This window comes from Typopeltis vanoorti, chromosome 1 (genome assembly GCF_054136105.1).
Source record: "Typopeltis vanoorti isolate ZY-2024b chromosome 1, IOZ_Tvanoo_1.0, whole genome shotgun sequence".
Taxonomy (NCBI): Eukaryota; Metazoa; Arthropoda; class Arachnida; order Uropygi; family Thelyphonidae; genus Typopeltis; species Typopeltis vanoorti.
In genome coordinates this window covers 35,432,183-35,446,474 of record NC_143549.1, presented here as the reverse complement: position 1 = coordinate 35,446,474, position 14,292 = coordinate 35,432,183, and the positions used below count along the sequence as shown (strand labels likewise).

Below are 14,292 nucleotides of genomic sequence, written 5' to 3'. Positions count from 1 at the left end.
CCCACCTTGTTTGTTCTTCTAACTCTAGGGACACATTCAGATGCTGCATCATATTTAAGCATCTTTTCAAGATTCCCATGCTCTGGTGATATTTTTTCCATTCAATAACTGATACCTTGAGACTGAAACATATTATTCTCCAGAATTTATCTTAATTTCCAGCTTTATAGTTAAGCATATAATATCTCTTATGTATAAGAAGTATATAATTTTTATTAGTTGACTTTTAATAGTAATTAACCAGTTTATAATTAATTTTCATTTTTTAATATGACTTTTATAATATAGCTAGCTACTCATGGTTATCCATTTTTATTATCTTATTGATTGATTAATTGATTCATCTGTATTTTAGAACATTGTCCTATGCATCTCATGCAAACCTCAAAAGGTGTATTCAGGTGGAATTCAACAGCTCATAGTAGATTGAGTATTTTGGAATGTCCATTTGGAACAGTCAATCCTGACAGAGGAGGAATTGGATATGCCAAAAGAAAATGCATTCTTTATTCAAATGGTACAGTTTCTTGGGGCATAATGGACAGTCAAAACTGTAGGGAAGAGGTAAGTAGGCTGCTAAGTTATTTATTTGGTTAAGTATATTGGAGTAATTTGAGTTAACAGAAGCATTCTTGTAATGTCACAATTGTATTACATAATTAAAGTTGTATAATAACTGTACTATATTTGTAGGCATTTAAAAGGGCTGAAGAGCTTACTGGTAAATTAAGAATGCTGACAGAAAATCCAAATAATATGACTCCAGAAAGATTACAGGACACTACAAAACGGATTGAAAATGTTTTAGAATATGCAGTCTATGACAAAAATGTAAGAAAAAGTTATTATTGTTATTGATTTCTAAAGAATATGCTGATTTATTATGGGAGATTTGCTCTAACTGTATACACTATTAATGTAAAACTTTGCCCTAAAATAACCGAATCTTTTTATTTTTCAGCATTTTATTTAATCATCAATTCACAGGTTGTAAGATTTTATTTTATAACAGCGTGTCCAATTAGGAAATCACTGTATCTTCAATTTCGTTTGATCTTCAATAATTGGTCCTTGCAAAAGATGGAGTCTATAATATAATTTCCCTCCTTTCTGGATAGTATGCATGCCTCATTAAATCTTCTTTTTCGTGCTTATAACTCCAACTCTGCAATTCATATTTATGTCAATCATTGATCATGTCATGTGGGGCATCATGTTGCATATCACTGTGGTGATTTGACTGTTCTTGGCTCTTCACATCTCCTCATCCTTTTGGAGCTATAAACTCAATTCTGGGCAGAGCAATTCAGATTTAAGAGAATTAATTGATTATAGAAAGGAACATAATGCCTTGGCTTTTTATCATTCAGCATGCTTCTTAATTCCATCTATAATTAGCATTTTTAAAAGTAAATTTTGATTATATCCCATTGATTTTATTTAAAAATTGGAGATAGTTCCATATGATATTAATATAACATCAAATGATATACCGTATTTGCTGGCGTATAAGACGCACTTTTTTTTTTTTTCTTCGAAAATAGGCCTGAAAAACAGGGTGCATATTATATGCCGATACTCAGTTTTTTATTATTTTCATTTCTGGAAATTTTCTCTGTTCTGAGTTACGCGATTTTTTTATTGCTTCCTTGCAGTGTGTGTGAGAGCATTCTAGTTACGTAGAGCAGTGTTTCTCAAACTTCAGACATCCGTGTTCATATGATTGGTGTGGTATTAACAAAAGATGGTGCTACTAAATGACAAAGACAAGCCGACAGTTGAGGTCGAAATGCTAATTCTCTTCAACCAGATTCCTTATATAATATCTGAAACACATTTACTATATATTTCTTCTTTCGAACATGTTCACTCAAACAAAACCATATGTTGCACCGGCAACATATGGTTTTGCTTGAATCATACAGCATTTTCTGTGGGAGGGGGACATGTGATCATTAGTTAGTGCCATTTTTATCCCAGTTGTTTCTAATTGCATTTGTTGAGAAACATATTGCACAGCCTGCAGATGTCTCTCTACCTTATTCAGTGATCCAATAGGAATGTTTTACGATCTTGAACTTCATGGATACATTGAAGTTTATTCTATGCATTAATGATGCATAGCCAAAAATTGCCACAGACCCCCTGAAGACCTTTCACATGCCCCTGGGGTACGTGTACCACACTTTGAGAAACATTGACGTAGAGTTCAGTGGATGCGCATGCGTGCTGTCATCGGTGATCACAGCTGATCACCGATGACAGCACGCATTTAAACTTTCATTTAAACTTTCCAGTTGTTGTGCAGTTGTGAACGGTGATAAATTTCTTGGCAAATTATGGCTGAAAAACATCGGCATTGTTACAATATTGCATACAAGCTACATGTTGTTGTTGTTATTATTATTATGTGACACCTCCAGGGAGTCCAAAGACTCATCGAGGGAGAGTGTGCCAACAGCATCGAATGATTGGACTCCTTTCAACTACTAACTGCGCTCAAACTAACTTAACTTTTTGCAAGCCATTAGTAGAGGCTCTACCAATCGACCTTTGCATTGCGAATGCTAAAGAACAAGGAAACATAGCTGCAGAGAGGCATTTCTGACCATCCCAACTGAGAAAATGATAAGAACTTGGCAGAATCAGGAAGAGGAAAAAAAAAAAAAAACAACTCACAGTGAACATAACCTACAAAGTGGAACTGCAAAATGGCCAGAACTTGAGGCAGAACTGAATACTTGTGGAATTTATGGATTTTAGACCACAGAAAAGCAGGACTTTCAGTGTCTACAAAACTGATTATTCATCAAGCGAAAGCTATAGCCACTAACAGAGGGATTGCCAACTTTACTGGATCAGCATCATGGTATTCAAGATTCATGAAGAGAAACCACCTATGTATGTGAACTAAAACAAAAATATCACAAAAGATGCCAGCTGAATATGAAGAAAAAATGATTGAATTTCATCGATTCGTCATTAACGCAAGAAATTAGAAAATTTTGAACTTGCGCAAATAGGAAACATGGATTGAGGTTCCGCTGACTTTTGATGTGCCCTCAAACAAAACTGTAGATTCCAAGGGCACTAAAAGTGTTACTATTAAAACTTCGGGGCATGAAAAAACTCACTACACGGTTGTTTTATCCTGCTGTGCTGATGGGACAAAATTGCCGCCACTATTGATTTTTAAAAGGAAGATGCTACCCAAAGAAAAACTGCTTAAAGGAGTGTTTGTACATGTTCACACAAAAGGCTGGATGGATGGAGGAGGAATGAAGTTATGGATAGATAAAATTTGGTCTAGGCGCCCTGGTGAACTGTTGAAGAAGCCTGCCATGCTAGTATAGGATCAGTTTCATTCTCACAGAACAGACGATGTTACAAATAAACTCAAGGAATTAAACTCAGTTAGCTGTAATTCCAGGAGATCTAACTAGTCAACTTCAACCTTTAGATGTCTGTATTAATAAATCATTTAAGGGATTTATGAAGGAGAAGTGGAACAGCTGGATGCAGTCTTCAGATTTTGAGGTTACGCCATCAGGAAGAAGGACGAGGCCCAGCATTTTGCAAGTTTGTGAGTGGGTCAAAGCTTCATGGAATGCTGTGAAAACTGAGACAGTGGTTAAATCATTTAAGAAGTGTGGAATTAGTGATTCACTGGATGGTACAGAGGACAATTTGTTGTATGAGGACTCAGATTCTGCTTCAGAAGAGGTTTCAAGTGTCTCTTCATTTAGCTCTGGAGATGAATTTCTGGGTTTTGACGATTAAAAGGTGGGTATTCTTTCCTAGTTAGATTAGGTATTTGTTGAAACTAGACCCACTTATTACTTTATATTTGAAATACTGTAAATTCATTATAATATTCAGTGTTAAAGTTTTTTCCTTAAAAAATGTGTACAAAAAAGGGGGTGCGTCCTATACACCGTTGCGTCTTATATGCCGGCAAATACGGTAATTAAAATTGTCTTTAGAATTGATTCATGGAGAAGAATTAATTTTTTTTGTTTAGCTGCTGTCTCTAAAAATAATTGATTATTTTTAGAGACAGCAAAAAAGTATAGAATATCACAGTTATTGTTATTATTAACATCAGACCTCCATGCATCAAAGACTCATTGCAGGAGGTCTACACTTCCATTCAAAATGATCATCAAATCATGGTTTAAACTTAGTCACAGTTTTTGTGCTCACTACACTTTCAGACAATACATTCCACTTACTAACTACATTTCATGCAAAGAACCTGCTTCTCATTCTCATGCTCACACATACAGCTTCTAGGAATGACCTTGTTTTACCCTTTCTCCTTTATGAAAAATCTCCTCCACATTAATCTGGTAATAATCTCCTCAGCAACTTATATATTCCTCTCCTTTTCACAAGGCTCTGTGATTCCCATTTCCTAAATCATTCTCATATCCTACACATTTCTTAGACCTGAAACCTTAGTGAACCTTCTCTGGACCATCTGTAACATATCCTCCTTTCCAACAAAAACCAGATGACAAATATGCACACAGTAGGCAGTATCTCTCCTTCTAAATTTCTCCATTAATTATGTAATCTGTATCACAACTGCCTACCAAATTTCTACGCCTTGCACTTTGCAACATTTAACACATAGTTTCATTAACACTGATAACGCTATTCATTTGTCCACTCACATAGTCTATTGAGAACCTTCTGTTCTCAATAGACTATGTAAGAATACATCTGCTGTGTTCCTAGTTCTTTCCAACTTTGCATCATCTGCAAACATCTGCATATCTCCAGTTAAGTCTGTTCCATCAAATTAATACAAATTAAATAATAATGGTCCCCAGACAGACAGACCCCTTCAGTGCTCTGTTAGCGATCTTAATCTTTCGGAATACTATTCCCATCTTCACATACAATCTACTGACCTATTTGACAGCCAGTTATCTATCCACCTCACTAGTGTCTTATCCAATCTCATTCATTTCAGTTTAATTACCAGCTTGTCACGTGACAATCTCTGAAAGGCCTTTAAAAATTCAAGTATACTAGTGTATATGCATCTCCCTTATCCAGTGAATTTGCCACCTTGTTGTGGTATATAAGCAGATTATTAAAGATGACCTCCCTTTAACAAATCGCTGTTGATCATCATAGAGAATACAGCTATTATCAATCCAAATCCTAGTCCTAGTCCTTACCAACCTCTCTAACACCTTAACAACTCTAAACACACAGATTGCTCCTCAGTTTTATCTCTTCTTCTTCTTCCCTCTGGTGAAGCAGAACAATTTTTTCCTACTTTCCACTCCATTGGATTTACCCTGTTGCAAGACTCATATTAAACATGTATTGTTACTTCCATAGAGCATTCCTTTGAAACACATGGTGATATATTGTCCTACTGCCTTTTAACATCAAGTTTACTTAATTTCTCATATACCTTCTCCTCACTCACCAGAGAAGGGATTCACAAGGATGAAATATTTTGATATACTGCTCGTTGAATACTTATCCTCTGCATCAGTTACCAGTCTATGATTGTTATCAACTAACATCTTCCATACTCTTTCTTTCTTCTACTTTCCACATAACAAAAGAACTCACTACAATTTTTCTTTGTTTAGTTGGCTAATTTCTGCTCATGTTGCCCTTTTGCCAGCCTGCTGTCTATACTCTTCGTGCAATTAATTATTACTTACATTAATCTTGTGGTGCCTTCACAGTGCCTTCTTCTTTTAAATTTCATGCTTAATCCCTTCATTCATCCATTTTACTCCTACTTTATTTAGCCTTTTCACCTGTGGAATATACTCAGACATTGCAGCCTGCGTTCCCTTCGTTGATGGCATCTAGTGAGGGTTATAGTACTAGGTATGGAGGTATTTTCTTAGTTTGGTTGCATTTCTGGGTCTGCAAGAGATACAGATTGTGAATTTAGTTTGCTAGGTTTTTCCTTCTTTTTTGAACCTAGAATTTATCTTTATAGATAGATAGATTAAGCAAGAGTGGTGCCAGAGCCAAACCCTGTGGTACCCCACTCATCATTATTCCTTTTGAGACATTGCACTCTTATACAATGTGTCATTTGCCCCTATCAGCCAGCCACGTCTGTAACCAGACTAACAATTGACTATCCATTTTCATCCTATTGACTTTCAACAGTATTTTGTGGTATTCTGTTAAAGAATCTAGAAAAATCACCATGTAAGTTTCTCTCTCTCAGTAACTTGCCATCCTATTTTAACTAAATGAAAACATCCCCTTAATAAACTGCATGCAACTTTCTAGAAAGATTTCTAATATTAGCAATTCAAGGTTTGTATTTTATCTCTAACCAGCCTTTCCAACATCCTCACCCCCTCCACCACCACACCTGATGTACAAACTGGCATAGAGTTGACTCATATTCTTTGCCCTTACTTCCCTTAATAATAATTGAAGTTTCAGTAGCTTTAAAGTTTAAATTACATGCATTAAGTCATGGATTGTTTTCGACTAGGTTATTTACTTCATTTGATATTTGTTAATTTTGTTTAAGTAATTATATGTGTGCATTCTTTCTTCATAGACATTAATTTGTTTTATTTTATTCAGATTGCCCAAAGTATGCTGTCAGTAATTAGCAATGTTTTAGCTGTGAATGATTCTATATTGGAAATAGGCGATCAAAATGGTACTACAACCAACAAGTAAGTCATTTAAATGTATTTAACTTTGAAATACACAAAGCCAGTGAATTTTCATATCTTATCTAAAAATAATTCGCTTATTTTGCTTCTTTTACCCACTGGCTTTTCATGCCATTCTGCTACTATCTACAGATACAGTTTATACAAAAGCTCTAATACCTCATCCTCATACACCTGAGTTCCTTCATCCAGTGAAAAAGTAGCAGTGAGCTCAATGTTACATACACCAAGTTGATAGCTTTTAACAAATGAACATTCATTAGTTGAACAGCCTTTTCTGCATCTGTAATGCTCATGCCATCTGCATTTAGAAGAGTTATTCTTTCATATTCATTCTTTCTTTCACTTGCAGTATATCGATAGAATTCTTGTGGGTTGTCTTTGACATGTAGAGCCAGTTTCTTTTCATACTCAGACTTTGCTTTCCATACAACAGTTGAAACTATTCTAGCCTGCTGCTTATAATTTTCATAATGCACATCATCCTTTTTTTCTTATGAATCTCTTGCTTAATATGATTACACATCGATTTGGATCCTACTTTATTTATTCTTTGACGTATGTGAGCACATTCTGATATCGCATCATTTAAGCATTGTTTAATTGCTTCCCATGCACTGTCAATATTCTTCCCATCCAGCAAATGACCCCATTCCACCTAACTCAGTATACTCCTCAGTTGGTCATAATTTTCTGCTTTGTAGTTTTTTGAGCATGTAAACTTTTCTGAATGGAATTCATGGACTTATTCATTTCCCAATTGAGTACTGCATGATCACTCTCACCAACTGGAGGCAGAATAGTTACATCTTTAACTGAAATGCCCTCTAACACTATAATCAAATCTATCACTCTTTGACCTCGAGTTCCTTCTGTTACATGGTGCTTGAGGAAGTTGTCCCACAACCGATCAATAAATGAATTTTTGTTCTTCTCATGAGACTGCTACCCAATCAATATTTGGATAATTAAAGTCTTCCATTATGATTACTCTTTTTTGCACTCATCTTGTCTATTTGGTGATGCATTTCTTCATTACTAGCAACTGAGTCACCAGGTCTGTAACAACACTCCCCTATGTAATTGATCTTGTTAGATTCCACTTCACACCAGATGGTTCAAATTCACTGCCACATGAAATATTGTTAGTAGTAGTACTACAATCATAGGTCTCAACTCTAACTGGATTCAAGTCATCTGATATCATTACTGTGGTGTAGCTAGAGTTTTTGCCACCCGGGGCGGTCCCTAGGTTTGCCACCCCTCTCAATACACACCAAAAATACTACAAAAAGTCAAAACGACGAATAAGGAAATAAATTAAAACATTATGTTTATGTTTGAAGTAAAACTTTAATTTCAACATTCTACAATGTTGTTTTTCTTGCTGTTCTGTTAGCAAAATCATTGATGACATTGGTGAAGTCTATTTCATAATAATGTAGGTAATTCTTAATCTATTTTATTTAGAAAAACTCCTACAACTAGCAACACCTACAGCAATTGTGAGGAAAATTCACAGTAGTATTACAATATTTGGAAATGAGTTCTTGAGACTATATTTTAGAATTAACTGCAAAAGTTCAAAAAAGTTCAAAGTGCCGCCCCCTCTGCCCCTCCCTAGCTACACCAACATAGCCTCCTCCTCTCCTATCCTCTCTATCCTTCCTGAAAATAGTGTATCCTTTACACTCGATACCAGTTAGTATGTCTGATTCTGATAGTCAAGTCTCACTAATGCCTACAACTGAAGTCCCAATTTATTGACTAAGCAACAAACTCTACCCCTTTGTTTCTGATACTCCTAGCATTCATTTATAGACATAATAATCTACTTGCATTTCTTTTGTATTGTCTGAATGACAAAGTTGAACAACTTGCAGGTCTCTATTCTTCTAGCCTTATACACGTAGATATCTTTGCACATTTGATTTGTCAGAACTGGACAAACTCGAAATCATTCTCTCCTCATCAACATTTCCATGACAAAGCCCATTCCCATCATTAACACAGTTATATAACATTGTCGCTCTTGCACTCACATTCTCACCATTCCTCCATTTATCATTTAGTTTCCCTGACTCTGTGTGTTAGGTCTCATAACGGTTATTAGTTTTTAGACTCCTGATACCCAACGCATTCAGTCGTAGGCTGCCCCTCTTATACAAATCCATTCTTTCCTCAAACTTGCTCCACGCATCCAAAAACTCATCCATTCCTTCTACAGCCTACACATAGAATTGTTTGCCATCATAGCCCTTCTTCTTAATTCATTTTTATCATATTGAGGTAAAATACTGGCAATTTTCACTTTCTCACCTTTCACTCTTGCCTCTTCCAACAACCCTTTCATACTGAACTTATCGCTAGTTAAATCATTAGTACCTACTACAATTATGATCTTGTTTTCTTTTTTTGTTTGTTTGTTTTTGAATTGTTTCCTTTATATTCTTAATTTTTGCTCCAGGAAAACTCAAAGTTATAACTTCGAATCTCTGGTGATCTGCTTCAATTTTGCTTTTTTGGGGTAATTCATTTTCATTAACTTCCTCCACATCTCCAATAACCTCATTAGTGGGGATAGCCTTCTTGTTCTTGTCTGTGGCATTCTTTTTACATTATTTTTTTGTGTGTTTTTGGTGCCATTTTAAACTTATTCTTATTGTTGAAATATCTTAATAAAAATTAAGATATTTTATGTTATTATATGTTATAAAATACTAAATACACTAAAATCTACACTAATATACTATAAAACACTAATTTTCTAAGGATAAAACATGATAAATCAGACAAAAATCACCAATTTTACAGGAGCACTAAATTCACTGATCAACCACAATGAATCCTTGAACCAATCTCTGTATCGTGGACATTATGGACATGTCATCTGTTTCTATAACCAGATGTTCTATAACCATTCTATAACTCTTGTGCTCAGAATCTCTTCTGCCACATTCTGCTTCAAGTGATTATCTATAAATTTCATTTCCATGTAATTTTTTTTTTCTTTCCAGTCTATGTCTCTGAAGTTGAAGTTCTCTCCATAATAAATTACTCGACTAGCATTCACTGTACTAATCTGTTGGTGCATGTCCTCCACATCATCTCTGGTACCTGCTAGCTTATAGTAGTAACCAATTTATATTTTGTCCTATTGGCCCAATCTCACACCAGATTGATCCTAAAGAACTGCCATCTGCACAGCTGACACCTACTCTTGCTTTGCTTGCTTCAATTCATCTGCTATCATCATCAGCAGCAGCAGCAGCACCCCCCCCCATTCTGTCTTCTCTATCATTCTTGAAAATACTAAATCCATAACCTTCTATCCCTGTAACTACACCATCTGCTGTTAGCCAAGGTTGTAATAACCAGTGCCCCAAACTCTTCCTTCTTGTTTCTAATACTTCTGGCATTAGTATATACTAATGCCAGAAACTTCAGCATCCCTGTAAGTCACAACCACCTTTACTTCCTGAATTGACGAATTACTCTCTTCAATATTTTTGCTTGTGAGAAGCAACCACCTTTACTTCCTGAATTGTCGAATTACTCTCTTCAATATTTTTGCTTGCGAGACTAGATTCATGGGTGCCTTCACACCCACAACCACATTCGTCTGCATCTGCCCTAATTTCTTTAGTTCACTCTCAGTGAACAAAGCACTCTTTAGATACCTAACTCTGAATCCATTTAAGTGCAGTCCATCAACATTGTATAAATCTTTCCATCCATCAAATTCAGGCCATAGGTCCACAAACTCTATATCAATCCTTCTTCAAAATCTGTGTATTGATTCATTAGCCAGAATGAGGAGGGTGATGAACTGAGGAGGTTCATCACCCTATTGCCATAAAAATTATCTGCTTATTTTTTTTCTCTTGTTATTCTTACAATTTCCTTTTTTAATTTTGGACTCTTGCTTTTTTCTGTTCCCAGTTTGACTAATCTTGTGCTGTTTCTACAGCCTTTCGATCTCACACTTTGTCCTATGAAGGACAAAATGCAAGCGAGTTATTTCTTTATTCAGGCCATCTACTTTCTCCTGAACTTTTGCCACTGCAACCTTTTCAGATATTGCAGTGGCAAAACCTACTTTCAGTCACTTCATTTATACTCTCTTAGACATTTATTTGACGTTTGTTTAAATCCTGAACTCTATTCATTTCAGTTTTTTTGGAGGTTTCACGGCCTTCAGTACTACTCTCTCACTTTCAATAAGTCTCACATTTCTGGCTTGGAAAACATCTATGACATGCTCTCTTCTCACTGCCACTCTCATACCACAATCAATTTTCTCTTGGCAATGCATATACAGAACACACAGTACAGTTTACAAAATTCCCCATGTCAAACCTCCTGCATGGTTTGACATGGGGAATGTCTTCTTAGTGCCATTGTTCTCATTCACTTCAGCATCACAAATAACACAGTTCATTTGTTGTATGTGGTATAAATATATCCAAATTAAATAAACACCTTCAAGCACACAGTCATACACATGAATACTACAATTGCTAATTATCAAAATACCATTAAATGAATATTAAAACAATGGCTTAGCTGCAAGCTCACGATTATGTGGTCCATCCAGTATGCACCACCTATCGTTTACTTATTATCAGCCAGTTGTTTTCCATTCCCTCTACACTAAACTTCTAGTGTAGAGGGAATTCCCTCTACACTAATTATTATTATTATTAACAGATCTCCATGGAGTCAAGAGCCTCATCACAGGAGATCTCACTCTCACATGCACAGCTTATCGTACCTTGATTTAAATTCAAGTTCAATTTAAATTCACCCACCACTCTCCATGCAAAAAATCTACTCTTCACCCACTTGTTCACACTTGTCTTATATAGCCTCCACAGATGGCCTCTCGTTCTCTTCTATTGTAGATGATATTTTATGAAAAATCTCATCTACAATAATCTGGTAATTAATTACCTTACCAACTAATATGTCTTGATCATCTCTCCCATCTTCCTTCTATCTACTAGGCTCTGTAATTTGCATTCTCTCAATCTGTCCTCACATTCCAGAGACTAGAAAACGATTTAGCCAATCATTTCTCAACTCTCTCTCCAGCAACTCATCATCCTTTTGAACAACCAAGCAACTCCAGTCTGTGCACAGTGATTCATAGGCAGCCTGATCAAAGTCTTGTACAATAGAATCATAATATCCTTACTTCTACCTGTCAGTGTTCTCTGCAACATTCCCATAATCTGCTGAGTTATCCTCAAAATTTTAGCAAAATGTCCATGAAATTTAAAGTCCCTATCCATCATCACCCCCCCCCCCAATCTCTCATCTCCTTCACCTCCTCTAAGATATCCCAACCAATGCTGTACTATGCATTCCATCTTTGCTTCCCAAATTTTAAAACCTTACTCTTTTCTTTTAGTGTTAAAAAAAAAAATGTTTATTCATGTTATCTTAAATTAAATCTAGCTTGATGTAATTTATAATTTTTTTTTTTTTTTTTTCACTAGAGATCATGCCAGTAGAATAACATGTGATCAAATCATTGTTTCTCTAGTTTACGGTTTGTAATGTAACCCAGCTTGTCTTGTATATTTGTGTATGCTCCAGATGATGATCTTGATATGAAGATCTAAACGTCGGGATAATAAAAAGAGTTAGTTATAACACGGTTGTAAAATCCATAATTTCGAAAATGAATTTAAAACCTTACACTTTGCTACATTAAACTGATATCCCCACACACTTGCTTGCCCATTCAGACAGTGTCTCAGTCCTCTTGCAAGGCTGCAACATCTGCTCTACTTCTCATAATAACTCTGCCTAACTTTGCATCATCTGCAAACAAGTGTATCACTATTTAAGCCCTTTCTAATGTCATTTACATACAAATTAAACAATAAAGACCCCAAAACATATCCCAGGGATCTGTTTTGGGGTCTTTATTGTGTGACTTTCCTTATTAGAGCAACTTTCCTCTTCTGGGATATCACTTTCCCATACACAACTTGCTGATACTTATCAGATAGCCAATCTCCAATCCAAAGCACTAAACTGCTATCCAACCCCCATCTGTTCTAATTTAACTACTACTACTACAAGTGGCAATCTATCAAAAGCCTTTACAAAATCTAAATCTACTACTGTGTGTGTGTGTGTGTGTGTGTGTGTGTGTGTGTGTGTGTGTGTGTGTGTATCCCCTTGTCCAATATTCATCATCTTGTTATAATAAGTAAACAGATTGCTAAAACATGATCTTCTTTTGGCAGACTGATACTGTCCATTAAAGAGAATTCTACTGCTGTCCATCCAGTTCTGAATCCTTGTCCTCACTAGTTTCTCCAACACCTTGACCACAACTCCAGACAAGCAGATTGGCCTATAATTTAAAGTGTTAGTTTTGTCATCCCTTTATGAAGTGGAACAATTTTGCTCTCTTTCCACTCCTTTGGAACTTGCACTGCTTCAAGACTCATATTAAAAAGATAAGTTAAAGCTACTGTTAACTCTCTGGAACATTCCGTCAAGACACAGCGATGTCATCAAGTCCCATGATCTTGTTGACATCAAGTTTACTCCATTCTGAGATGCTGAATCGCCTATAATTTCCTACTTCTGTCTTGGAGCCTCCTTTATGGTGTGGAACTATTTGCCCTCTCTGCACTTAATTGACACCTTCTCAGTACTTAGGCTTAAATTAAGCATCTTAATACATGGGCCAGTATGCCATCTAATCCCCTTACTATGTTCACATTGTGGTTCTAGAATATTTTAAGTATCTTCCTTTCTTGAACCTCTGTTTTCTTATAATTTCACATCTGTATTTCAATGTCACTACCAAGATAGTACACTCCTGCAAAACGCTGACTCATTAATTCAACTGTTTGGTTTGCTTATGTTACCTCTCCACTATCAGCACTTTTAAAAATCATCCTTCTGTAGTCATTCCTCCTTTTTTTACTTGCTGCATAGCAAAAGAACTTTTAGTCCTTCTTTTGGCCTCATCAGCTAGCTTTCTCTCATAATTAGCCATGGCTTTCCTTATTATACAGGTCACTTTCTTGCCATGGGCATGCTGATCATCTTTTTCCTTATATTCCCTGTGCACTTTTATTTTGTCTGTTTGATTCCTATCAAATTTTTATGCACTGTAGAAAGCTGACTCATCAGCTTGTCATAATCACCTGCTTTGTAATTCCATATATATATATATATATATATATATCTACTCTATACTATAAAATGATAAGCTGAAATTGGAAATGGATGTGACGTCAGCTTGAAACGGATGTAGGCTGTAACGTTTTTATGTAACGTTTTTGTCAAGTTATTTGAAACTCAGTTGCTACCCTGAGTGTCAAGTCTTCAAAATTCGAGTAATTGGAATTCAAGGAGAACTGGCCTACCAGTCCGGAACACGGGGGGGGGGGATGCAGTAGACGTCAGTAGTATATATATATATATATATATATATATATATATATTTCTTCTTAACAGAAAATTCTGCATGTCTAGCAGTCTTCCAAGTGAAACCTATATGATCACTTTCTCCAAGTGGGGCAACATAGCTAGCTAGATTGGTTACTGTTAATTTCTCTGATTCTATGATTGAATCAGTTCA

The 14,292-nt window shown here is 35.8% G+C and overlaps 1 protein-coding gene across 1 annotated transcript in view; it reads left to right on the top strand.

The window, feature by feature from the left end:
• The window catches only part of LOC150109886 (uncharacterized), a 226,230-nt gene that overhangs the window by 78,330 nt on the left and 133,608 nt on the right, over positions 1-14,292 (top strand). The window contains exons 7-9 of the mRNA XM_090396448.1: positions 356-564; positions 694-831; positions 6,586-6,680. Coding sequence (XP_090252574.1) covers positions 356-564; positions 694-831; positions 6,586-6,680 — 442 coding nt within the window. The remainder of the gene's footprint in view (positions 1-355; positions 565-693; positions 832-6,585; positions 6,681-14,292) is intronic.